The sequence below is a fragment of the Nannospalax galili genome, unplaced genomic scaffold (genome assembly GCF_000622305.1).
Source record: "Nannospalax galili isolate Female #2095 unplaced genomic scaffold, S.galili_v1.0 scaffold222, whole genome shotgun sequence".
NCBI classification, from domain to species: domain Eukaryota; kingdom Metazoa; phylum Chordata; class Mammalia; order Rodentia; family Spalacidae; genus Nannospalax; species Nannospalax galili.
In genome coordinates, this window is record NW_008348213.1 from 2,037,312 (window position 1) to 2,064,000 (window position 26,689).

The 26,689-nt window shown below is 44.7% G+C and overlaps 1 protein-coding gene across 1 annotated transcript in view; it reads right to left on the bottom strand.

Moving 5' to 3' along the window:
* Window positions 1-6,422: 6,422 nt before the first annotated feature.
* The window catches only part of LOC103743570 (rho GTPase-activating protein 26), a 422,060-nt gene continuing 401,793 nt past the window's right edge, over window positions 6,423-26,689 (bottom strand). The window contains exons 22-23 of the mRNA XM_029569236.1: window positions 21,555-21,646; window positions 6,423-12,146 (exon numbers count right to left, since the gene is read on the bottom strand). Of these exons, the coding sequence (XP_029425096.1) occupies window positions 12,058-12,146; window positions 21,555-21,646 (181 nt within the window). The 3' untranslated portion in view covers window positions 6,423-12,057. The remainder of the gene's footprint in view (window positions 12,147-21,554; window positions 21,647-26,689) is intronic.

Sequence of the window (26,689 nt, forward strand, 5' to 3'; positions counted from 1 at the left end):
TAAAGGAATATTGACAACTGATTGCTGCTAGATGAGGAACAGCTGACCTTCCTAAAACAAAGACCTCTAGATAGGCTCACTAGATTCACTAGATGGACAAGTAGTGGGGAACGGCTGGGGGTGCCAATAACACAGTGGACAGTAGTAGGGATAATAGAGTATAAGGGCTCTAGTTGGGGGAGGGAGGCTATGGGAGGGTGCCATCTGATAAGTGGGTGTATAGTTGAATAAGATGGTTTGAGATGTTCTGTGTGATATATACACAAAAAAGATCAACAAATTTTTAAAAATGAATTATATTTGAGGAGGAAGCATAAAAATTTATGTCATGTTAATTAGTAGGGGTGATAAACATTACCACTGAAATCAACCCGATGCCTTTATAGACATACACACAGGTGCCAAGGATCTGAGGGCAACCGATTATGACTAGTAAAAATCAGATACATACAGATTAGAGACACATGTGCCAACATCTGAGCATTATTAGCAAAAACAATGAGTCTTTCTATAAGAAACAGTATATCTTGAAATGGAGATCTTTTTTAAAGGTTAAAAACTCATTCAATTTCGTGTCTTATGGGGTGTATACGGAGTTCAATGTTTTACAACTGTATTAATTCAACTGCAAACCTAAAAATTTTATAGCCACTTTTGAAAGAGATGTATCTTTGCTCTGGAAACTGTTATTGAGTATTTTAAAGCTGTAATGAAATGCTTCTTCAAATAAATAAATAAATAAATAAATAAAAAAAATATTTTATTTTATTATTTTTAAATAAATAAATAAATAAATAAAAAGAGTTGATGACTCTGGGGCAATCTTTCTGAAAAAAGAGGCCGTGGCCAGATCAGGAAGAAGCCCGAGGTTAAGGCGCCAGGATTCCTTCCTTCTTTATCCCCCGCCCCATGTCCTAGCTCCGGAGTGTCTAAAGTTTTCATCCCTTCCTGTCCCTCCCCTTCCCTTTCCTTTTTTCCTTCATTCACTTCCCCTCTCCTTTCCTGCTTCTTTTTCTCCCTCCCATATGGAGCTTTTAAAGATTTGCTGATGAGGAATATTGCATGTCAAAATTTGGAACACACACACACACACACACACACACACACACACACACACACTCCTTTGAGACTGTTGCAGTGCTAGACGTGAAAGGAGGCTTCTGTGTGGGCCTGAGAGCCCTCCTTGCCTGTAGGCCTTCCTGTCAGGGCTGGAATCTTTGCTTTTATCTGGCAGTTTCGAACCGTGAACACAGGGCGGCATGACACAGCAGGACCTACAAGGGATGCTGAATAGATACACCCACCCCCTTCTAGCTCCCTAGCTATGCCACCCCACCCAAATGAAGGTGAATGTCTGCACTGGGTGTCTGGAGTTTCTCAGACCTGTATTCATGGGATGGCTGAGCAGGTCTGGGTGCAGCCCCAGGATGTGCACCTTTCTGAGCTGAGGAGTACTTTATGGCACCCAATTCCATCTCACAGTTAGACATGATTTACTGCCATTCCTTCTTACAGCTGCCCGGGGGCCTTTGTGAGAACTGTGGGGTGAAGTTGGCTCAATACTAATGCACCACTGCAGGGCCCATCAGCCGGTGACAGGGTGCTGCAGCTGGGGCTGGGAAAGTCATTTCACACAGGACTCTAATATGATTCCTCCCAGTTCTTAGGAGAGTGGGTCTTGGCTTCTCCTGGCTCAGAAAGAAGACCCAACATCAGAATTGTAAACACAAGCTTTGCTAAGTAAAGAAAGGCATTGAGGATTTTCTTTTGGTGAGCTAACTTCAGGATTGCGTAAACCAGGACTGTATTTATCCGTTTTTATATTGCAACAGATAAAAGTTTCTGTTTGCTATCTGAGGCAACTTTTCTAACAGGTGCACTTTTCAGTCTCAACAAGCCACCCACCTAAAGTAAGCAACCTTCAAACACCATGTCAATTCAAGCTGAGAAGCCACTATGGGTAGGCCACAGCACTCACTATCTTCACAGGTGAGGATGTCCTCTGCTGGGTTTAGTACCTTGCTCCAGCTCCAAATGGTGGCACTATAGACCCTGGGTCCTGAATCAACCAATCACTTTGGATGGGTGGGTTTAATGATCCAATAGGCCAGACAAGGGAAACATAGTCACCATTAGATTCAGGGTTAATGCCAGACCATGCTCCATGTGGCTCTCCGAAGCAAAAGTGAGGTGCTGTTTCCAATAGAAGGGGTACTAGATGTCAGAAGACAAGAATGAGCTATTCTCTCAGGGTAGGGGAATGAAGGGCATTGGCAGTGGAGCCTCTGGGCCCTTCCCCAGAGTGGGCTTTCTGGGAGTTATGAAGATAAGCTCTGGGGTTAGCTGGGGTTAGCTCCACTCTGTTACTTATTAACTCTGTGATTTGAGCAAGTTGCTTAATCTGATATTTGACGTCCTCACTGGCAAAATAGAGTAACAGCAGCACGTAGTTTAAGGGTTTGATTTGAGAATTAAATGAGATGATGCAGGAGAAGCAGTATGTGCAAAGCCCATCAAATGGGAGCGTTCCTACAAAGTAGTAACGGAGACCTACTTTGTCCCCTCAGCACACAGAAAGACAGTCCCTCAGATAAAGGTGAGGGTTTTAATTTGGAGCGGAACCCCATGGAAGTCAGATATTCCCTGTGCCCCAAGGATCTCAGCTACTTGGTATGGGCTCCCTGCCCTCTCCTCTAGCTCTGACTTTCAGGCTCAAGGAGGAGTTAAAATGCCACAGGATGATTTCACGTGTGCTGATTGAGCTAGAAATAGTGGTTCTCCTGTAAGACATAAGCCTGTGGGAGTCCTCTGACAATTTCTTAAGAGTCTGAAGGTCTGTCCTCAGCAGCTGGATCAGGGGTGAAGAACAGACCATGTGCAAATTGTTGAAATTTTTTTTTTTAATTCACATATTTCCAGGCAGGCAAACACAGCCGGGCCTCTGCAGGAACTATTGCCATGGCTGCATGCTCAAAGGTGGTGGACCTGCCAAAGCGCACAGCTGGGGTCCAGGGGATGTTCTGAGAACCTGGAGTATCTGCAGGGAGCTCAACAGCTGCGGAGCCCAAGATGAGTGACCAAAAGGCTTCCAGGAGCAAAAAAGTTGTCACAATGACATGCTCAGCTCTTTCCTACCTTTGCAAACCAAAGCCTAGCGTCTGTGCTTTCTGAAGGGCTCTCTGCTGAGAAGGGCAAAACGAGATTGTTGGCAGTGCTCGTGGAGAGGGAGGAGACTGTTGTGGGCATTGGAAGAACCAAAGCATAAAGCAAGATAAACTTCCACCAAACTTAAGAATAGTCCTGCGTGGGACATAATTGCACATGCATTGATGCATAATCCTGTGTGCATGTATGAAGGAATATTTAAAAGGGTTGAAAAGAACATATGCATTGTAGACATGGATAGACTTATGGTAGAATTTCAGGTTCCTCTTCCTAGCTTGTGTGATTTCCCTGAATGTCAGTTTTCTTATCTATTAATGAGATAATTACAGCACTCCTTATGTCAAAAGGCACAGTGCTGCATATACCTGGTGAGAAATAAGATTTTCAGCACTGAGAAAAACAAAACAAAACAGAAGTCCAAGGGCTAAGGTGGGAGCAGGTGAGGGTGAACAGTCTTCAACCTCCAGATAGCCCTCTCTCTCCTCATGGTTATGCTGAGGTTGTCTGCATTCCCACCCCACGAATGCATGCTTTGGTCCTTACTGCCTTTCCACTTGGGACACTCTCCCTTCGAACACTGCATAAGTGGTTCATACTCTCCCCCTTTCAAGGTCCATCTTTCCTGGGGTTTTTGTTATTATTTTGTTTTGTTGAGACAAGGTCTCACTATGTAGCCCGGCTGGCCTGGAACTTGCTATGTAGACCAGGCTGGCCTTGAACTTATAGAGATCCACCTGCCTATGCCTCCTGAGTGCTGGGACACCCAGCTCAAAGTTCATTTTAAGGTCACCTCTTCTAGGCTTTCTTTGGTTCTTTCTTCTCTGGCAGCAAGGCTCTCTCCCTCCATGCTGCTGCCTGTGAGTTCTATAAGAGCAAAGGTGTCCTCCCCTTGTGGCCTTTTGCAACTCCTGGCAAGTGAGTTGGTCAAGAAGGAAGTACTGACTAGAAGCATAAAAATGGAGATAGAGGGGCTGGAGAGATGGCTCAGCAATTAAAAACACTGACTGTTCTTACAGAAGACCTGTGTTCGAATCCCAGCACCCACACGGCAGCTAACAACAGTCTGTAACTCCAGTTCCAGGGGATCTGACAGCCTCTTCTTGTCTTCTGAGGGCATTGCATGACATGGGTGCATTTACCTACATGCAGGCAATATATGCATACACAGAAAATAAAAATACATATTTTTTAAAACCCTCTAAGAAAATGGAAAAATAGAAAAGTCAGATGGAAATGGACTTCAGGTGCCACCACAGGAAACTTCAGTCAGAGAATTATTTTAGTGAGAGTGCTAGATACCAGACCCGGGCCCATGGACAGTGTGGAATTTCCTTGATGGGTCCTTAGGAAGTACTTTTAATGTCTGGGGTGATTCTGATGGTGTTGATGGGACCTCCACCTTGGCATGAGAGCCATCAGCCACCAGGATGAACTGGCCTTTGGCTCTTGGTCAACTGGTTATCCAGATGGTTTGTTGTGATGAGCAGCAGCAGAGGATTGAGATTAGGTTCGACATTCATAGATAAATGGCATGTTCTGCCAAAGGTTGGCCACCCTGTATTCAAGTTAATCAATATGAAAGGAACACCTGGCCACAGTGCTGGAACACATATTTGGACTTTAGGATGGCACAGAACCTGGTAAGATGTGACTTAGTGCCTAAAGGACCCCTAAACTCAAGTCTTCACTGGATGGCTGGATGACCTTAAGCAAGCATAGTAACTACCTGGATTTATCCAATAGAGGCTGTGGCCAGGCTCCTGGGGTCAATTACATGAGAGACTGGATAGATATAGTGTGACAGGATTTGCCAACTGCTGTGACATATGGTTTTAGCCACTTCAATAGAAAACCTTTCTGGTTCTGGTCCCCAAATGTCTGATGCTGGCCATCCCAGAGTAGTGCTCTGGTATGCATCCTCGTGTGGGAATCCCTCCCCTATGGATAGCTCTCCCAGGAGGCTCTTCCAAGAGTCCCACATACCCGAGCAGTCAATGCCTTGGTTAGAGCTTACCTTGGCTGCTGAGCAGTCTGGAATCAGCCAACACTGACTAGCTCAGCATAGTTAATTGCAGCTTAGCTTAGTGCTATTAAAAGCAGGGCAAGCTAGTGACACTGAAACACTGGGATAGGGCAGATGTGTGGGATTTGAGTAGAGTCCAAGAAAGACCTGAGACAAGAAGTGAAGACGTGATATAATTCTCAAGGCTCTGTGCTTATTTGGGCCTGAGAAAATCTTTCTTTACACACACTGTCGAATAGTCACCTAATTTTAAGTGTCAAGTCCATTTCTAGCCAAGGTGCCCTTCCAATTAACTAATCATGCTTCCAGAACTAACATGCGACACACCAGCAAACCACAGGATGTGACCCAGTTCTCTGGGTGGCAGCTAAAAGCAACCCCAAAATGAAGCCTTTCACATTGTGCAGACATGAAAGCTAAAGCTGAAGTGACTGTGAAGTCTGCTTAAAGGCCAAGGCCACAGATAAGATAGGAACACACATATTTCATTTTCTCGGCAATGGGATCAGATACACGTGTGGTAGACTCAGTCTCACCAAGACCCAAATGCCCCACACGTGTAGGCTCAGGTGCTGAGTGTGACAGCAGGCATGGTGAGTCCACACTGCTTCGAGCTGAACCAGGGCCAGAAGTGGCAATGGAGGATGACCCAGGCCGCTCACATGTGACCCACATATTCAAATAGCTTCCACCTAGACCCAGGCTCCAAGGATGCCTTGCTTCTCTCCCCAGTCCTTATGCTGAGGCAAGTATCTGGTCAGAAGTGTCACCCTGGGCCACCAGATCCCCTTTCTTCAGAGAACTGGAGGCTCACTGTGAACCTGGGTCCCAACCCACAACTCAGTTCCTAGAAAGCTATGAGGAATGAGAACACAGAGCCATACAGGCTGGCAGCTTGCCTGCTGGCTTTCTGAGGGCTCCAGAGTGTATGCATCAAGTTCCAGAAAAAAGCAACTGATTGGAAAAGCGTGTTCTATGAGATAAAATCAGTTTTGTACGAGATGTGACTCTTTGGAGCTTAACTGTGTAATAATAGGCTGGACTGAAGGCCAATCCTCAAACATCTGACTTGGTAAGTCAAAAAGAAAGCCCCTTGGCACTCAAAGAAAATCAGCTCTGTGGCTGAGCCCTGTGTCAGGGTCTAGACTTACGACCTTTGATCAGAGTCTATATATACTTATTAGAAGAAATTAATTTTGAGTCCAAACTAAACCAGAAATTCAAGAAACAAACATACCACCAAATGGAAAAGTCCTTTAATTCAAACATCACACTCTCACTTCACAGGGACCACCACACACAGCAACCAAACATAGGAAAGCCAAATCTCAGTGGCTGCTCACAGAAACTGTATTTTCTTCATAGATATGCAGAGTGACACGAAAACATTTTTTTTAAAAAAAAAAAAAAAAAGCTTGAACATGATAAAACTTTTTTTTCTAGTAACAGGGAAAATGTTCTATCCTAGTTACAGGAGTTACAGGTTACTTTTTAATTACAGAATTTGATTCTATGCACCAATCAATATTCAATACTGAAGTTTAAAACAGTGCATTATTTATGGTTTTTCAAAAGAAGATATTAAAGTGCCATTTTTAAGTACTTTATTGATATATTACACAGCACTTTACAGTATACTCAAGGTAGCCTAAAAGATGAATTAAACATGCAAATCATTTATTTCCCAAAATATGGGTAGATGTCTAAATTTTAGAGTGCTTTTGAACACTAGCCTAGCATTAGCTACTAAGCATTTATGGGTCTGATTTTTGTCAACATGATTTTTAATAAGTTACTAAGGAACATGGCTGCAGATAACTATGTGATATGAGCGGATGCTTTCCCTGGCACTTCATTTACATCTCCAACTTTTTGTTTTGTTTTTTTGAGACAGGGTCTCCCAGGAGCCCCTGCTGGTCTGGATCTCATTATGTAGAGCAGGTTGGCCTCAATTTCACAGAGATCTGCCTGCCTCTTCCTCCCAAGTGCTGGAATTAAAGGTGTACACCACCACACCTGGACTCTGTATCTTTGATCTTTTGTTAAGTAATAACAGCCTCTCGTGTCTCTTATTCTCAACCTCCAAATCTTTAAGGCTATAGAAGCTTAGGAAGGGCCAGGCCAGCTCATGTGGGTCTCTATGTGAGGCTGCATTTTTACACACACACACACACACATATGCATGCATACACTTCAGAATCAACAGATGTATGTTTTCAAAGATACAAGGCTGATTCTGACATCTGGACCTCAAGAAAGCTGCTTGTTGGTGTTACCTGGAAGGCTGCAGGGACAGTGGGTGCAAAGTGGCACAAATTGCCTCAGCCTGGCTATGGCTGTTCAGGTCATTCAGACATTTGGATTACCAGTATTGTGGTTTTGACTACAGTAGGTGAATTTTGACTCTGTCCTTCCATGGGCTAAGACTATACTCATCCTTGCTCTCTAAACCATTCTACTTCAAAAGGAATTTTCTTTTTTGTAATGTTGTATGAACTTTGAAAAATTATTAGTTCTGAAATGTTTTCTGTGATAGTTTTTCATCCACAGTAAAAGCAGTATCTTAGCTCTCTTTAAAAAGACAACTGAAAGTGTGGCTCACTTTTCTCTTTCAGATTCTGGCATTACATCAGAAAATTTTCCTCTCATGAACACAGGCTGGCTGAGTGACACCTGGATTCTGTCTGCTTCGAGGGGCTCTTTAAGTTAGACAAGTACTGTGGGCGGCAAAAGGAAGAAAGCTAATTATTCCTTGTTGGAGTCTTGTCTCAGGCGTGCTGCAGAAATGTGAAAGGTTCACCGCTCAGTGCTGTTGTCATTTTGATGCTATGATCACAGAGTGGTGGCCCAGTGCCCAGCACATCAGCACGGCTGCAGAAACATCTGAGCACAAGAGACCTTTTTAAAATACCATCATGGGGTGTGAGGGCACTCATCTGATTTTATAGGAATATGGAGGAGTGTCAACATATCACTATCAAGTTAGCCAGAGATGGCAGGAACTCCTTAGACACCAGGGCATTCCTTTCAAAGCCAGGTAGCTACTAAGGAGCTGTTTGGCTCCTCACCTACTAGGGAAATATGGCAGTCCACAGAACAAACAATGCTAAAGTAAACACTGTGCCAGGGCAGTCACTGGAATGCCAGGGTAAAGCTAGGTGACCAGGCTTGTCTCTGGAAGCAGAAGCCAGAGGGTGAAAGGTGCCAACAGCTAGCCATTAAACAGATACCTTCTATCTCCCCATCCCTCAGGAATGGCTGCTTCTGTGACCTCTATGACTAAGAGAAAGCTTCTGCTGTGATGGGGCTACCATGTTCAGAAAGCAAACTCAGCTGACAGGGACATCTCTTCAAAATATAGGTGTGGCACACTCATGGGCAAGTGCCTACAATGCCCAAGTGACCATGTGGCTCTGTCCCACCAATGCTGGTCTGCCAGAACTTAACTGCTCCTTTTCTCTTTGCCTCTCTTTCAGAAAAGCACTCCCAAGATGACACATACTGACTTTAGAAACACTTAAGAACCAGTTCCAATGAAGGTAGCACTGCACAGGGCCCATTCTTACATATTTATGTTGAAAAATGAGAGAATTTCACTAGCCTTGAGCAAGTCAGGATTCTATTTGCCTGGGACAGGGAAAGTATCCTCTCCTGGCCTGGCATTGTTCAGCTGTGAAGCTCTGTGAGTGCATAAAGAAAAACTGAAACTGATCAATCAATCAGAGATCCAGGCCTTGATTTACACCAACTCTCTCCCTATATCTTACCCCAGTGTTCCCTATTCAAGGAGACAGAGGAGGAGAGGGGTGGGTTACAGACAGTGCAATTCATTTTTAATCTTCGAGTTCTTTCCTACTTGGCTCATATTTGTTGCTCCAATTCTGTAGCTGAAGGGGAGGAGAGAGGCCTGGCCAGGCAAATGGAAACAGAGCAACCATCTGTCACAGGCCCTGTATGGCCTAGGGGAAGCTGGGAAGAGGTCAGCCTAAGAGAGCCTATTGGTAACAGCTTTAAGCCAGGGCCAGCTCAGGAGGAAAGGACATTCATCCAAGCAGTCAACCTGGGCCCAGTGACAAGTGTGCTTCTGTTATGATGGGGCAGGTGACAGTTTAAATAATCAGATATATTAAAGTATCATGTAGGCTCTTTCAGTTTTGAAAGCACAATGACACATGAGTGCATATGCCCCTCACACCCCATTTCCCAGTCTGTTCTCAAGACTACAGAGAACAGATGTGGAACCTGAGTATAGTCCCTGTCCTCCTCCTTCGGTTCTCAATGATCGCTCCCTCTCCCTCTCCAACCCCTCTAGCCTGACTGGCCTAGAACTTCAGAAATTCTCCTTTCTCAGCCCCTCAAGTGTTAAGATTACAGGCATGAGCCATCATATCCAGCTTCAGTGATGCTTTGAGTCCTGTGCTCCCCTTGCTTGGCTTCACTCTTGCTCCCTAACTGGAGGGTAGTCTCCCTTGCTCCTGGCTGAGTTTCTGGGTGACAGTAGTATAATCCCTGACCTGTTAACTGAATACTGTCACAACAAAGAACTCCAATTAACTTTACAGCCACTTTAAAAACTGAAACAGCATCATCTTGTGGTCTTTTCCTTCCTTTTGGGCCATAGGGAACCTGGGGGTAAATGGCAAGAGCAAAAGCCTATCTATAGGAAGGAAGAACAACCAAAGACCCCAAGCAGTTGGCTTTGTTTAGTTCTTAGAACTGAAAGACACACAGCATTTACAAACTAGTGTGGCTACATTAGTAACACCTTGGATATGCAAAAAGGAGTGAGAGTATGTAACTGCCTCATCTCCTTTTGTCTGGATGGCCTGGGGTACCAAGAAATACACCTGAGAAGAAAATAAACAAGTCACCCTGGACCCACCTGTTTAAATCCTGAGTGTCACCTTACGCTAGGTGGGAGTTCTTTGAAAACTCATTGCCTGAAGATGCTCTTTTGAACTCCGCCCAAAGAGTGCTCAAAAACACAGGTAGATAAAGAAAATGGAACACAATGAACTGTCAGGCTCACCAACAGGAACCATTAGGAAACATCTTCATTTGCCAGGCCAGAGAGGGGGCCACAACCTTGACTCTTCAACCCTGTCTCCTTTGGCTCCTTCTTAAACACACTTCTTCAGCAATCAATGACTAAATGTGTAGAGCAACTAGCTTAAAGAATATCAAATATAAAACTTTACCATATAGTATTTCAAATCACTCTATTTACAAGTTTATCTTTAAAAAAAGTAAAAGATACAGTAATTCAACACAATTCAAGTTTTTGTTTTCTTCTTCATTAGAGGACCCTAACGGAATTCCAGAAGCCAGAGATGCTCTTGGGAGCAATGCTGCCATCAATGGGGCTTCAGGAGAGCCTGACAGTTTGTCTCTCCACAGTCCCTCTTGTAAGGACATGCACATGTAGAAGACATCATGACTCTGTTCTTTGGATGTCATAATGAATTTGAAATATCCAGATGATTGTCCCTAACCATGACAGTCTTCTGTCAAATCCAGCCCCTTTCAAACAGGAATTGCCTTTCTTAGAAGGTAACACACCCTGGCCTCCAGGCCCCAACCTTTGGTGTCTTCCTGAATCTTAAAGGCCTGTATTAGTCTCATGCCCAGAAAACCTGTACACTAATTCCCTTTTTTCTGAGTGGCAGTGAATATAGATGTCCTTTTAAACTTCAAGACACAGATTTGGCCCCGATTCATCTCTGAAATCTACAGTAGCTAAAGCACTGTCAGGAAGCTGCTTGGTGACCACTGGCAATGGCAGGACAGGGACTAGGGAATGGGAGAACTTAAGGAACAAGTCAGATGCTGTCCCCATAGAGAGGAGGCAGCTTGCCTTCTGAAGCAAACACCTGTTGCATGAAGAATAGGAGTATTGCTCCTAGATGTAATTTAATCCCAATGGGTTGCTAGAGTTTATGCCAAATGTATCCTGATGATGCTGAAATTTACCAGAAAGGGAACATTCCACAGCTGCTATCCTGTCTGTTCCACACAGATCACCTGATTACCCAATCCTCTGCTTCAGTTGTTGGAAGACCATTAAAAAAACACTACCAGTGCAAGGGGTGGGGGAGTCATGCAAAGAGGAATGTTATTTTTTGGCTTAGTTTTAGAGTAGGTTGGGTTGCCATGGTTACTAAGTGATGGCAGTGATGGCAGTTCTCAGTGGCAGAGAAGTTCCTGGTTCAGGAGCGGGAAATGTGGGTGCATGTGCTTCTTTGTATGAGAAGACTGGGCTGAAATTCTGATGACGAGCCAAGAGTTGCTGCAGAGATGGTGAGAGATTGGACCTTATATAAACAGTGCTGCAACCCCTTCATCCTGTGTGCAAACAGACAGACCCAGCTGCCCGCAGCACTGTGGGCCTCTGAGAAGGCAGGGGAGAGGAAGAGCTTCTGCTGTAAACAAAAGCAGTAGACCGGCCTGTATCTAGTGCCAGGTTCTCAGCCTTGCCCTGTCAGACTCAGCAATGCAGCAAGCTCTTGGGGTTTACTCTTATCTTACTCCGTCTTTTAAAAGGTTGGGGGTTTGGTGACTGCTGAAACAAAATCAGTGCTCTCTACTTAGGGCACTCATGAGAAAACTGCTTTGCAAGTCTTTCTCTGGGCTACCAAAATCAAATGGCCCCCTCTGCTGATTGATTTTTGATTCCTGCAGTCCTGCCATGTTATCAGTAGAGAGAATCATGGTGAAGGGGGACACAAATTCCCAGACGCATTCATGTTGGCAGGTAGCAACAAAGTCAGTCTCTGCTTTTTCTGTGGCAATGGAAAGTGGCCCACAACACCGGAATCAGCAGTTGTCATGGAGACCACGTAAAGCTTAGGAGCTCTGCTGGGGCTTGAGGTTTAGAGGAACTCCACGTAGTTCTCAGGGATGAGGCCAGTCTTCCCATTCAGCGTCCCCTCCAACCAGCCAGGTTCCTGAGATGGGTGAACTGTAAGGGGAAAGAGAGTGAGATGAGATGAGGTCATGGGCAGAGCAGGAGGTGGATGAGCTATGCTGCCAGGGAGTGTGAGGAAAGTTAGGGAATGAGTACAATTGCTTGTTATGCTACATAATTCCAGAACTGGTTTTAAACAGAGGTCCCTAACCTTTTGTAGGATATAAGCCTTCTCCTTCTGATAAAGGCTGTTTTGAACTTTTTAAACAAATTTTTTATTTATTATTTTTATTTTATGTGTATGTGTGTATTGCCGGCATGTAGGTAAGTGCAACCGTGTCATGCAATGCCCGCAGAGGTCAGAAGAGGCTGTCGGATCCCCTGGGACTAGAGTTACGGACAGTTGTTAGCTGTCATGTGGATGCTGGGATTCAAACCCAGGTCTTCTGGAAGAACAACCAGTGTTCTTAACTGCTGAGCCATCTCTCCAGCCCCGGCTGTTTTGAACTTTATCCACAACAAAAAGGGAAATACTCAGAGATTCAAAATCGTGCAGTTTCAGGGTCTTCAGAAATTTTATGGTTTCTGCTTTAAACTATATGCAAAAGATTTACTTTTTTTAGGGCTAGAGGTAAATGGTGTGATACTCGATCCATCCATCCATCCATGTACACACCTACCTACTCAATATCAACTATGTAGTATATGGCATTGTCAGAGAGGACTACTAAGAACTATTCTTTACTGGTTATCTAATTTTGGGGATTTATTCATTTTGGGTTTTTGTGGTTTTTTTGAGATAGGGTTTCACTCTGTATCCTAGACTAGATTAGAATTCAATCCTCTTGCCTCAACATTCCAAGCGCTGGGATCAGAAGACTGAGCCACCAAGTCCAGCTTGACCAATCTAGTTTCTACTCATTTATTTGACTTTCCTTTAAACCTTCACCCACTGCTTCTAATTTCCATGCAAAGCTTTCTTTCGTGCTGCAGCCTTTGAATGCCTTCCTTCTGTTCCACCTACGCTCTTATTTTTCTTTTCTGTACTCTAGAATTTTTCTTTTTTCTATATACAAGTTGGAAAGTTGTCTGCTTCCTCCTTCTGCTGCAACTTTCAAAGTTCCGTCCCTTTGATTTTTCAATATCCACAGAATATAGATCTACTTCTGTGATGTCATAATCCCTCTCTATGGAAACTACTGATAATAAAGATTATGGAGAAATTCAGCTGAGTCTAAAGTACTCTGTAGCAGGACAGAAGACAGAATCATGGATCTCTGTGTGTGTGTGTGTGTGTGTGTGTGTGTGAATGTTGCTACTTGTAAACCAGCTGTACAGGCCACTCTGAGGTGGGGCAGGGTATTCATTCTAAAATGGATTAGGAAAACTCCAATTATCCAAGATTGTTTGGAGAGAATGAATTTTCCCCTGTTCGCTTCCTGGGCTAATTAAGCAACTTCCTGAGCTTGTTTTAGAAGAGCATTTCCTCCCCTACACTACTATTTAATTCTACTTTCGGTTTATAAGGAACGAAGCAAGAACAGAAACCAAAGGAAGCAAATGCGGAGGGAGTAAAAGCACAGGCACCAAGGCTTCTAGAAGAACTAACATGTGGACTTCCATGCTTCCTTAGGTGAGAACAAGGCTAGACACCCCTTAGGTTGGCCTCCAAAACCTTACATAACTTTGCACCATTAGGCTTCAAGAATAAAACCAAGGTAGAGAATACCTTAGATCCACAGCAACCATTCAGGGAAGTATATGGAGCAGTTAGAGGCAACCTTGCCTCTCCAGGTACCAAAAGTCTTCCTAGGCCACCCCTAAGGAACGCCAAATAGCCTTGCCCTCCTCTGCCTGGTTATCCAGCTGAGACTGCCCGGATCACTTCCTGTTCTACAGTGATAGTGTAAAATTGTTTCTGTGGGTTCTGGTACAGATTAAAGGAGCCACGACGGGCAAAGCACTTGGCACTGAACCAGGCACATCATAAACTCCCAGTGTGTATTAGCAAGGAGAAAACTCCCTCCTATTAAAATATGGGCAAAGAGCTGGGGAGATAGCTCAGGAGGTAAGGTGCTTGCTACCTAAGCATGAGGAACCAAGTTCAGTCTCCCAGCACCAATGTAAAAAGCCAGGTGTGGCAGTGTGCACCTGAAATCCTAGCACTGGGAGGCAGAGACAAGAGGACCCCTACCTAGGGGCTTGCTGGTCAGCCACCCATCCATGTACCCACCTACCTACTCAATATCAACAATGCACCACAAGGCATATCCAGGGATGATTGCTGAGAACTATATTTTACTTGTTATCTGCTTTTAGGTTTTGTTTGTTCATTTTTGTTTATATTTTTTTGAGACAGAGTCTCACCCTGTAGTCTAGACTTTCTTGGAACTATGGCTTCAGGTTCAGTGAAAGACCCTGTCTCAAGTAGATAGATGATAGATAGATAGATAGATAGATAGATAGATAGATAGATAGATAGATAGAGACAGACAGACGCAGAGGAAAAAAAAAAACGTGTGGTGGTAAAGATACCAGTACTTGGGAGGCAGAGGCAGGTAGATCTCCAGGAGTTCTAAGCCAGCCTGGTCTATCACAGCAAGTTTCAGGCCAGCCAGGACTACTTACTGAGACCCCGTCTTAAAAAAAAAAAAAAAAATGAAAGGCCCTCTGGCCACCACACATACTAGACACACATGTACACTCACTCACTCAATCAATCAATCAATCAATCAATCAATCAATCAATCAATCAATCAATCAAAAACCTAGCCAGGGACTTGGTCTCCACACCTACCAAATCATCAGAAAACCTTAGATGCTTAAAACCAAAAATAAACAAGCAAACCCATTTGTCCAAACAAATGAACTAGAAAGATTAAAGTAGCTGAACAAAATAAAACAGAGAGCCCACCCAGTCTGCAGCACAGCTCCCTGTTGGGTTGTTACTGTGCTGGATGTACACGTCCACTTCTTTCAGTCAGGTGTGCAAACAGCACTTCTCCCGAGAGGTGGGATTGGCAGACTATGGGAAGAATCAGAGAGGACAAGGAAGGCCCACAGGTGTGTCATATGGACAGTGGGGGATGAAGCAGCCTTTGCATGCATCTGCTGAATGGAGTCCTCGAGCCAGGGTTTGTTGAAGTCTACTGCTAGACAATGTACCAGCCCTACCTGCATGCTTAGGGAATCTGGAGATTCCTGGGCCCCATGTAAATCAGTACCAATAGAACATCTAGGAATGTGGCCTAGTACCTGCCCTTTAATTGCTTTGTAGAAGTAAAAAGCCATAACTTTTCTGTCTAAAAAAAGGTGACAATCAGAGTGCAAGTTCTGGTCTGGTTAGCCAATGGAGGAGGGAGGCAGCCCAGATATCCCCCACTTCCTGCTGTCTTCTGTTTCCTGGCCTTACATTTTAAAGCTCAGCTGAAGCTCCAGCTCCTTCATAAACAATATTATGGAATTGCCTCTACTTGTTTCTCCCTCTTCTCTATATTATGCATTATAAATGCAACCCAACACTCCAAAAGGCTGAGTATCAAGGGGCCATATGCTCAGAATTTTAGATAAATTAATTTGTACACAGTCATAAGGGTAGAACCAGAGTTTGAACCCTGTTGTCTGAGTCCAGAGACCAAGTCCTTCCTATTATATCCTGCCTGGATCTAACCAGAATGGTATAAACAGGGAGCCCATGTTAAACAGCAGAAACTTTACAACAGCACCTAACTGTGTTAGCTTGAGTGTGCAGTGGAGCTGGTTCCGCTAGAATCCTCATTTTGAGGATAAGAAACAGAGTCCAAAAAGCTAGGCACTTTGCCAAAATTTACACAGCTAGAAGATAAGGGAGGTACACCAGGGGCCCAGGACAGCTAACCTCAGTACCTATGGTAACTTCTGCTTGGCACTGAACATCAAAGATGCTCAGTTAGTGTTTGGAAGACTGAACTGTACCAGTGTCCAGTGTGCTATAGACCCACAAGGAGTTGCAGGGAGCTGCCTGGGTGGTGATCCAGCCTGGCAAGCACATCATATAAGCTGCTGCTGACGTGGACAGATCTCTCTCTCTCCACTGAAGCCTTGGATACATGGCACATCTCTGTACACATAGCTCGTGCTTTCTCCCCTCCTAATTCACTGTGGACAATGGGCAAGTGTGAGAGGGACTAAGATCTCTGATGGCTGGCTGCCCCTGGGGGAAAAGCCTCCACTGGAGGAAGTGCCAACCTCTGTGCAGTTATCAAGCATCTACTCATTCCACAAATGTCTGGTGAGTACTTCAGTAGGTGTCGGACACTGTGATAGGCTCTTCTATCTGTCCCCCTTGGGGAGGGACAAAAACCAATAAACATAAAATGAAAAGAAGGGAGGGAGGGAGGGAGGGAGAGGGAGAGAGAGAGAGAGAGAGAGAGAGAGAGAGAGAGAGAGATCTGGGGAGGGATCTGAGAAGAGAGGAACTCAGAAAGCTATAACCTAAATGATCTCACAGGGTCAGCCTGAGTAGATAGAACTGTTTGTGACCTCAGAACAGTGGACTTCAAATTCCCCATAAAGAGCCAGAGGATAAATCATTTCTCTACTCAAACTCTGTCCTTAGTATGCCATAGAGAATATATAAACAAAAAGTCACGGGTGGCTAGGCATCAATAAAGCTTCATTTTCCAAAAACAGGTGGCTGACCAGCAGTTTGTAGTTTGCTCAGCCCTATTTCAGAACATTAAGATGACCATGGAGGTTGTGGTGTACAGAGTGAATGCTCAGAAGGGTAGGGGCTGGCTGCAGAGCCTGTGAAGCCTTCAGAGAGAATGGGAGGACTCTGTAAGCAGAGGAATACACAGCTGGATTTGGAAGACCACTCTGGCTGCTGTGCAGAAATGGGCTGAGTGCACGAGTAGAAGGGGCTTGCTAGGCAGTTGGCAGGAACATCTAGGTGAGGAGGGAAGGCTGGATGGATGCTGGTGTGGCAGTGAACACAGGGAGGGACCTGAGACTTGCCTCATGAACTCCTGGGTAACCCCACTCCTGAGCATCTTGGAGGCTCTCTGGTGAGGATGCTATTTACCAACAGGGGTTCCTGGGACAGTCCTGCCAGGCATTGGTATGGCACCATGTATACCACAATGAAGACATGTGACTCACCTCAAATATTCTGTATGTTTGTACATATATACGTATGGATGGATATGCGTGCTCATGTGCACATGTGTAGAGGTCAGAGATTGGTACTGGTATCTTCCTCAATTGTTCTCCATCTTAGTTTTTGAGACAGACTCTCGGCAAACCTGGAGCTCCTGGATTCAGCTAGACTGGCTGGCCAGCGAGCTCCAGGATCCTCTTGCCTCTGCCTCCCCAACACTGGGATCACAGGTACATCACCACACCTGGCTTTGTACATGGATGCCAGGGATGGAGCTCAGGTCATCATGCCTGTGCGGCAAACACTTACCAACTGATCCATCTCCCCAGTCCCTCACCTGGAAGTTTGATGAAAGTATCCCAAGAACCCAATTCTTGTGACTGCCACGTGAATTTTCTAGGTATGGCTAATCACACTGTTTCCCGATGACTGTTGTTCCTAAGAACAGGAATTACTTCTCTTTCCAGTTACTGTCTGAGGGGCTCCTGGTGGAAGGGAAAGTTTCCTAGTAGACTAGCAAGGGCTGACAATGGAGATATTTCTAAGTATTGCATGCCCATCCCCCACTGCACAAAGTCCAGGAGCTGACTAAGCAGTGGCTCAGTCACCACACGGGCTCCTGGAATCCCAGGGCTGAGGGGTTAATGGTTATGAAACAGTAGACTTTCACCCCTCCCTCTCTCCTTATTCCTGAAAAAGGAAACACACAAAACACAGCTCAGACATGAGAAGGGCATGAGCACACAGGCTCAAACCTGTCAGGAGCTGGGCTGATGTTTTAACCTGACAGCTACTGAGCATCCCAGGTAAACAGCCTTTACCTACTAGTACCAGAGTCAACGTATGACAGGGCACTAGGAAAGGGCCACCTCCATCTAACATCGTCATCATTTTTCTTTTGTAGTACCTGATTTTTCTGACAAAGGAGCACATGTAGCATTTTCCTCTAGAATAGGACCCAATGAAATAATCAGCAAATCTATCTAGAAAGTGGATTAATATTTCTGTCAGGGTTCAGGGAGATGGCCCAGGAGGTAAAAGCTCTTGCCAAATGCCTTGAGTTTGATCCCTAGAGTCCAAGTAAAAAGCTGGATATGATGGTGTGCATCTGTAATCCTAGGACTCCTATGGTGAAATGGGAGATGTTCAGGACAATCATATCGAAGTTCTCACACTAGCTAGCCTGGAGTTTTGCAGCAGAAAGAGTAAGGGAGCTCTAGTCACAAAAAAAAAATGAAAGGAAAATCCCGAAAAGGTGTTCTCCCACCTCTACATATGTGCCCTGGCTCAAGCATGCCTGAAGACACACACACAAACACACACACACACACACACACACACACACGCATGCACACACCACACACACACAAAGTAAAAAAAAAAATTTTTTTTTCTGTTGGACCTATCTTTGACTGAAGTCCTGTTGATACCAAGGGGTGTTTTCTTTCAGGCTTGATTTGTCCCTGGAAGGTTGCTGGCATTGCGTATTTAAAACAGACTAGTATTGGAGAACTCTGCCAGGATCCCAAAGATCACAAGGATTGGGAAAGGAAAGCAGACCTTTTGCTGCATGTGTCTTTGAGGACTTTTGATGGTGGTGGGATGGGAGTGGTCACAGCACCCTCCTGGCTGAGCATCCTGTGGGAAGGAAAGGCCCAGGCCAGTAAAAGTCACAGGGATGTGCACCTGACTTTGTTGTTGTTAACTACCTAAGCTACCTCAAGAAGGAGACTTAGAAATCAAAGAGGAGGGAATACAAAGTGGTGCAAGCTCCTTATAAAAACTGGTTTTGCATTTCCTCAAACAGTAAAACATAGAGTTACCATTTGATTCAACAATCCCAAAAGAATGGAAAGCTTATGCCTTTAAAACACTCAAACATAAATATTAACTATGACAGTAAAAAAGTGAGAATAAAAAAATGTTCATCAATTAACGTGGTATATTTAAACAATGGAATATTATTCAGCCATAAAAAGGAATGAAGTGCAGACATATATCATGGATCAGCTTTGAAAAAGTTACATAAAAAAGAAAACCTGTTCATGAAGACCACATGTTACATAATTCTATTTGTATGAAATGCTCAGAGCAGACCAATCTTTGGAGACAGAAAATAGATTAGTAATTTTCTTTGGTTGGATGGAGGAAGGTTAGAGGTACATGGCACACGACTGCTAATGGATATGTGGTTCACTGGTGTGTGTGTGTGTGTGTGTCTGTGTGTGCGCACACGCACGTGTGCATGTTAAAAGCATCCTGGAATTACATAGCGGTAAGCTCTGAATATATTCCAATCATAGAATTGTACTGTGCACTTTAAATGGAAAAATTACATGGCATGTGTATACCTCAATAAACCTGTTCCAAAATTGGAAGAATGCTGCCACACTCAACAGTTACCAATAAGGTGTGCAAGCACATATACCACCCTTGAGGGGTTGCTGTGTGGGCAGAGTGAAGAACTGGTTGAAACAAGATGGTCCCCTACCTGGATGAGCAGTGAACTGTGTCTTAGAGGACAGGGCTTAGAGTTCTGGAGTCTCTCTAAGTGTGAGGATCACTCAGCCTGTTCACCCACATGTAGGAGCACAGCTGCCAAGCAGTGTGGCCTATTCTGATTTGTCTGTTGGGAGGCTGTATCAGGTTACAGCTGGGCTGACTTCCTAGTCGATCTGTGCAGGGGACAGTCACCAATGGCCTGGTCTAGACAGCCATCAGCAGACTCACTGCACCTGCCAGTCTGCTGGCCTGAAAGCACAGCTGTAGACAGGAAAGAGGGGATTGTACTAATTGTTTCCATGCTCTGATTTGCAAAGAACCCAGAAGTCAACAGAATCAAGGTCTCAAAACAGAGCTTTGGGCTTTGGGAACTGCCAAGGTAGACTGCAGGCCCAGTAGGCCACATGTAGTTTTGACCTTGTCCCAATTCCTGGCCCAGGAGGCCCTAGGCTGGGACTGTCCCTGCATTCTGTGCTGTGTTTGCAGCTCTGTCTATCCGTGTCTGACTAATAGCTGGGAAGAATGCAGGGGCTGGGCACACCTGGCACTAGCTACTTTGGCTGGGACTGCAGTCAAGGAGCGGGTCCCAGGGACCTATAACCAGTGCCTAGAGCCAGCTGACAGCCAGGTTTGGACCATGTTAGCCAGAAAAGGAAAAAAAAAGAAAGAAAACCTGCCCTTGTGAATGGATCAATGCTAGAGCCTTTTTCTTAGATGGACATAAGATCCTAACAATAAGGATAGCATACTGAATGACTTCAATGTGTTAAGTACCAACTGAAACCTGGGACATGTATTTTCTTGACATCTCTTCACCATGCCCTGTAAGGTAGGTAGTGTTACCTGCTGTGACACTGAAGAGAACTGGGACACACAGAGGTTAAGTTGTTGTTAGAGGTCACACAAGAGCAAGAGGTCAGGCTGAGATGTATGCTGTGGCCTGGCTCTGGAGTTTAGGCTCTTCTGTGCAGTGCAGGCACTTTGACTGCTCTCCCCCTCTGCTGGCTCTCAGTCACATGGGAGGATGCAGGTCTGGGGCCAGGCAGAGTTACCTAGCCAGGTTGGTGTGAACTCTGCTTTTAGCCCACTTGGGGCCAAGGAATGGTCAGAGAAAATGTCCAGGTTCTAAAATCAGGTTGTTGCAGGCCCCTTTTAGGCAAACAAAACAAACAGCCTTGAACCCCAAAGGAGAACTTCATCTGCAGAAAATGCAGCACTCACAGAAACCTGGTATTTGCAAAGGAATCTGGATTTTCCTTTTGGGTAAATTATTATGGCAAATTATATGTCTTTAGGGTGGAAGACAAAAAGGCACAAAGAAAATGGTTGCACTAAGCAAGTACTGACCCTGTTTTACAGAGTGCCACGGACCCATTTTTGCACCAGGGTATCATAGCAGGCCAGCTGCTGGGGTGTCGGTGATATCATGGAGCCAGTCTGTTCTGTGCTCCCAAGTTCAGGGGAGGATGAGCAGGAGCCCAGGGAGGCTCACTGCTGCAGAGCCCGCCCAGTGCCCAGCTGTCTGGGAATGGGCCTTGCCTGCTGAATCCACTGCAGCTCTTGATTCCAAGGGGAATGCACAAAGCAGGTGGCCTTATGCTCCACCCTGTCTAGCCAAGACCCTGAACTCTAGAACCAAGTACTGTGGTCTGGCCTTTGCAGGTACAATCTCATTCTACGTTCTAAATATTCAATGACAGGCTGCCTATGTGTGTCTACTCAAGGTAATGCCTCCGGAAGTCTGATTTTGAGACCTCTGCCCCCACATGAGAAATGTATTCATTTATTTCCCCCAAATCTTTGTGAGGCAATGAGAAACTCACCATTATCGAAGACAGTGCCTGCTGTAAATGAGAGCTCCGAGTCGTGTTCGGCTTTGCAAGCGTACAAGGCCTTTGCCTTCCGGAACGGCATGCTGTGTGGAGAGAGAAGTTTATTTAACACTGTTTTCCACCCCAGAGTCCCTGATATTTCATTTTTCTTCTTCCCCTTCCCTGCAAGCCACCTAGTCCTCTCTCCTGGGAAGAGCCTGACAAAGAAGCCAGATGGCAAAACTGGAGGTGGGAAAGTTGTAAAGGCTGCAGGGGAAAAGTGAGAAGAGTCAGGAAAAAAGCCATAAGCTCCAAGAAAGCACACTTCAAGGGTCACCTTGTACCGTGGTGAAGCTTTTTTTACCAGAGTTCCAACAGCAGAGCCTTGGAGGGGAGGGGAGTAGCTTTCAAGGAAGGAGTGCCTGGGGGTGGGAAGGAACCTCCACCCTGCCTGGAGAACCTTGGCCACCTGGCTCTCAGAAGCTGGCGATGTTCAGTGAATCAGGAGAAACTCCAGCAGAGCCAGGCTTAGGCCCTGACAGGGCAGCCTGCGTTCTCCTAGATGTTCTTCGCTTCTCAGGAGCCTGGGGCTTGCTTATGGGGCAGCATTCCAAAACTGGAACTTCTCAGTCCCCAGGGTATGACATGGAAGGGAGGAGGGGTGTGTGAAAGTTACATATACGTGTATAAGCACACAAGGCCACCAGTGTGGGAGTTTACAGAGGAGGAAGAAAGCAGAGGACACAGAAGGCTATTTTGTTTTGTTGTGTTGTGTTTTAGGTCTTTCTCTTGGTCAGGGAATGTTGACTACACTCTCTGTGTCATCAGGATTACCTGGAGAGCATTTAAAAAGTCTGGGTCCTGCTGAATCACAGATATAAGCATCAGAATTTAAAACTGTTAATACTATTAATACTGGCTGGATGTCACTCTCCGAGTGACTCCCCCACACAACTAGGGTTGAGAAGCTTATAGAGCAGAGGCTGGCAAGTTTCTGCAAAGCAATGGCCAATCTTGTAGCTTCTGAAAGTATATGGTCTCTGTTGTAATGACTCCATGCTGCGTGGCAGCACAAAGCAGTCAGGGACACCATGTAAATAAGTGGTGGGGCAGTGTTCCAATGAAAGCTTATCTACCAAGAAGTCAGGCAGGGTTTGACCCATCACAGGCCACAAGGTACGAGCCAATATCTTCAAGGTCATTTGTAAGCACAAGCTAATTTATTATTTCCTGTCAAGTTTGGCTTTAGTATCCAACTATTCTGATCAGTTTACAGACTTCTTAAGGGTCAGAATAATATTTAATAGCCAAAAGGTTATTTGTCACAAGTGATGTTCTTTCTCCAAGTCATCTGAGGAAGTACACCTCAGAATTCATAAGCACAATTTTAAAATGAGCCAGGAGTCCTCTGGGTTAGACAATCAGTCAAGAGATAGATTTACTTTATTTTCACTTGACAATCAGAGAGCATCAAAGAGCTGGCAATGCCCTGGTTCCTTGGGTGCATGCATTTCCAGTGGATGAAGGTGGTTCTGGTTTCAGGTCAGGCCAGACAGAATTAGAGGTGGTGGGGCATCCTGGGTCATTCTGGAACTGATGCTATTGCTTGGGGGAAACCACGTGCAGCTTCTTTTTTAGAAAGAAGAGTCATACAGATAGATAAAAACCTAGACCAAGGGCCAAGAATCTAATCCTTCCTGTCTTTGTTCCATGAAAACTGAAGGGAAGACCAATGAAAGAGCATTGTACAGTAGGATGAGCAGAGCCAATGGTCATGCAGAATTTGTTGCCAGGGAAATTACAGTTTACTGTTGTTCCCTCTGGTTTTCTTATAGCCAGGAATGAATGCTGGGGAGGAAAAAAACTGGGAAAGAAAAAGAAAATGACATGGAGATACTGGAATGAATGAGGGAAGCCTTTTTACCAATTGGAAAACAGCTCTTCCTGTCTGATTCTCATTAAATAATAAAGTTTGGTGCAAAGGGCATGTTCTTGCTCTAACTACACTAAACCTGTATGTTGTCTAGCAAGGGCACAGCACTCACTGTGTAGCTGTCTAGGGTGAATAAAAAGTGTTTCTCCCTGCCAGGGGGTGTGGAGAATAGCTAGGAGAAGTCATCTGGCTATGAAAGGGGACAAAACAACCAAATAGTGAACTGACAGGCAAGTGTAGCCTTTCATGGCATGGAAGGTGGAAAGAGAGTCCTGGCCATAGGAGCAAGGGTCTTTCTTAGAGACCAGGCTGAGGTGGGAATGCCTCTTGGCACAGGGCAGAGCAGTGGGCAAAGTACAAAGAGCCCAGGGAAGGCAAGGTTCTTCTGGCTGATATTCCTCAAAGTTACTTATTAACCTCATTAAATAAAGGTAATGGGACAGAACAGGGGCCATCCAGGGAAACGAGCAGGAGTGTTTGGCAAGTAGAAAGCAGAGGCCATTGTTTCTGGTGCCCAAGATTATCATTTGAAAGTAGTAACTTTCCACCAATATTAGGCTTTGCAATTGAGTAATGAAAGGAAAATAGTGCATTAGAAGTATAAACAAAGTTCAGGGAAGGGCTTGTTTTTCTTCCTACATTAAGTGTCTGACAACTGATAGACCCTACTCCCTTAGGATGTACAGAAAGGTGAAAGGGATGGTAGAGGGGTATATTTATGTATGGATGAATACATGTATATAAGTTAGGGATCAAGCCCAGGGCCTTGTACATGCTAGGCAAGCACTGTACCACTGAGCTTCATCCCTAGCCCTAGAAGGGGTGCTTTTGAAAGGGGCTGTTCCTTTCCTCAGAAGTAAGGTTGCCAGAGGAAATGTAGTACATATAGTTAAATCTGAATTTCATATAAACAATAAATAATTTTGTGTGTGTCTCCATAAGATACACTAAGAAATGTATTTGTTATTTATCTTCAATTCAAATTTAACTGAGTAGGTTGTATTTTTATCTGATCCACTAAATCTGGCAACTCTAACCAGGACAAGTCAAATCTTTTTAAAAGTTTGCCACTGCAACAAGCCTAGGGCTCACAGTTAGCTGCCTTTGCAAAGCTCTGAGGTTTGCTTTAGGTAAAGGGCTCCTACCAAAACCGACAGCTGAAAATTCGTGTTGTAGACTTTGGCTCTGACTAAAGATGTGCCTTCTACTATGCTGCTGTTTGCTTGGCTCTCTGCTCTGCGACTGGATATGGCACTGGACATAGCGTGGGGAAGTTCTGGTAATTCCTGTCACAGCAGCTCTCAGCTGGGCCTTCAAGGGCATAAACAACTTTGGATCTTTCTGCTGGTTCACTTTTAATTTTTGCCTCTGAGCATGGCATGAAGCCAGGAAAGCACTCAGAGGAATTTCCCTCAAATGCCCTTGCAAGCTTGCAGAATGACAACCCACTCTCTACTGTGCACACTACTGGAGGTGGGGCTAGCCTGCAATGGCCTGATCATTAAGGAAGTTTCCTAGGCCCCAGGTGCAAATAAAAGTTAGGGGTCCAAGGCAGAGGCTTCTTGTGAGGTAGGTAGGCAAGTGAAAGCAAAGGCAAAGGTTAAGCGCAGGCTCCTCCAGCACCCAAGGGTAAGGAGACAGGAACCCAGAGTAGTTTAAAGAGAAAGTGCTTCACGTCTCAGTCTTTAATTCTGTGATATAGTCAGTGGCCTCTACTCACCCCTGAGCTTCAAACAAGCAGCTCAGAAAATGGTCTGAGGACAGGAGAGGAAGCCATTTCCAAAAGCTTTTGGGACTGCTGATTAGGCCTCACTCAGAATGTTTCTAAAAGCTTTGCCCAGGGAAAGGACATCTGAAGTTTCATGTTCTGTTAGTCAATTTGGGGAAAGGAAATACTAGACCTGAATTTTGGGCATACGCCCCCATCTCTGGGCTGTACATTGAAACAGCAGTTAGGGGGCTGTAACTACTCTCTGGCCTAATAGTGGGCTACCTTTCCAGCTGGGTTCCTATCTGAATTTATCTCAGTGGACACATGTAGAGCTCAGTGACATTCGATTCCAAGCCCTACTCTGCCTTGCCTATTTCAAAATGGCAGCTTCATAATTGTGCTTTAAAAAAAATTTATTGAATTTTGGTGTATTTCATACAGAACATCTTAATCATCTTTATACCCCTTCCCCTCTAATGATGCTTTTTTAAACAAAGGCCAGATCGGGCAGTACTGAATAACCATTTACTCACTTGTCATGAAAAAGACAGCCCCTTTCTCCTAAGGCCTAGTCTGTTTAATAAATGAGTGAGCCATTGTAGTTCCTCTGCTCCAGGTCCTCACGAGCCAACTGACTAGACTTAATTAGAATAATCTATACCATTTCTGGTAACCTAGAAATAGTTACCACTCAAGTTGTTCAGACGGTACCTAAGAAATAATTCACAAATAGCTTAAGTGTTAGAAAACCAGGATCTGATTTTTTACCTTATATATAGGGAAAGGAAAAAGAATACACTGCAGACCCATCTTTCCCACCATCCAAGACCAAGCTAGTTGGGAAGCCTTTGTCTAACCCAGCAGAGCCTAGTGGTGGGGTGGCACAGAAACTTAACTAGGGCTGTTCATGTCTTCAGAATGAAAATGCTGAGCTGAGGGTGAGAACTCCTAAATCTGAAGTGGTTTTCATCTAATCAGTGACCATGTCATCTTTCTGCTCCTTAGTTTTCTTTTTCTGCAACAGGGTTCAGGCTATTTCTTGTCTTATTGTCACTTGAGGATAGAATGAAGTGAGAGATGTGGAACCGCCTGTAGGGGCATATAGCAATGTACTTACTTGTATATATAGATAGCATGTGATTTTCTTTTTTAAGAAAACAAGAGTCAGCTTTATAAATTATTTAAGCGTCATGGATGGACCCATGCTAAGGAGGAAAATCAGGATGAGAAAATCCTACCAAAGCCAAGAATGCATGTGATACTTATAACTGGACTCTTTGAGTTTTCGCTCTGAAGGCAGAGATTGAGTTTGAGATGTGCCCATGGCAGGGGCCCCATGGCATAGAGTGTGCAGGATCTTTATTATTTCTTTTCATGGATTTGAAGTGCTTCTTTTCTGCAAAGAACTCAAGAAGGAAGAATAGTGACACTTAGCTATGGAAGTCTCCATGGCAGGGGAAACTATAGCACAGCCCTTTGGAAAAAGAACTAGGTCAAGTCACT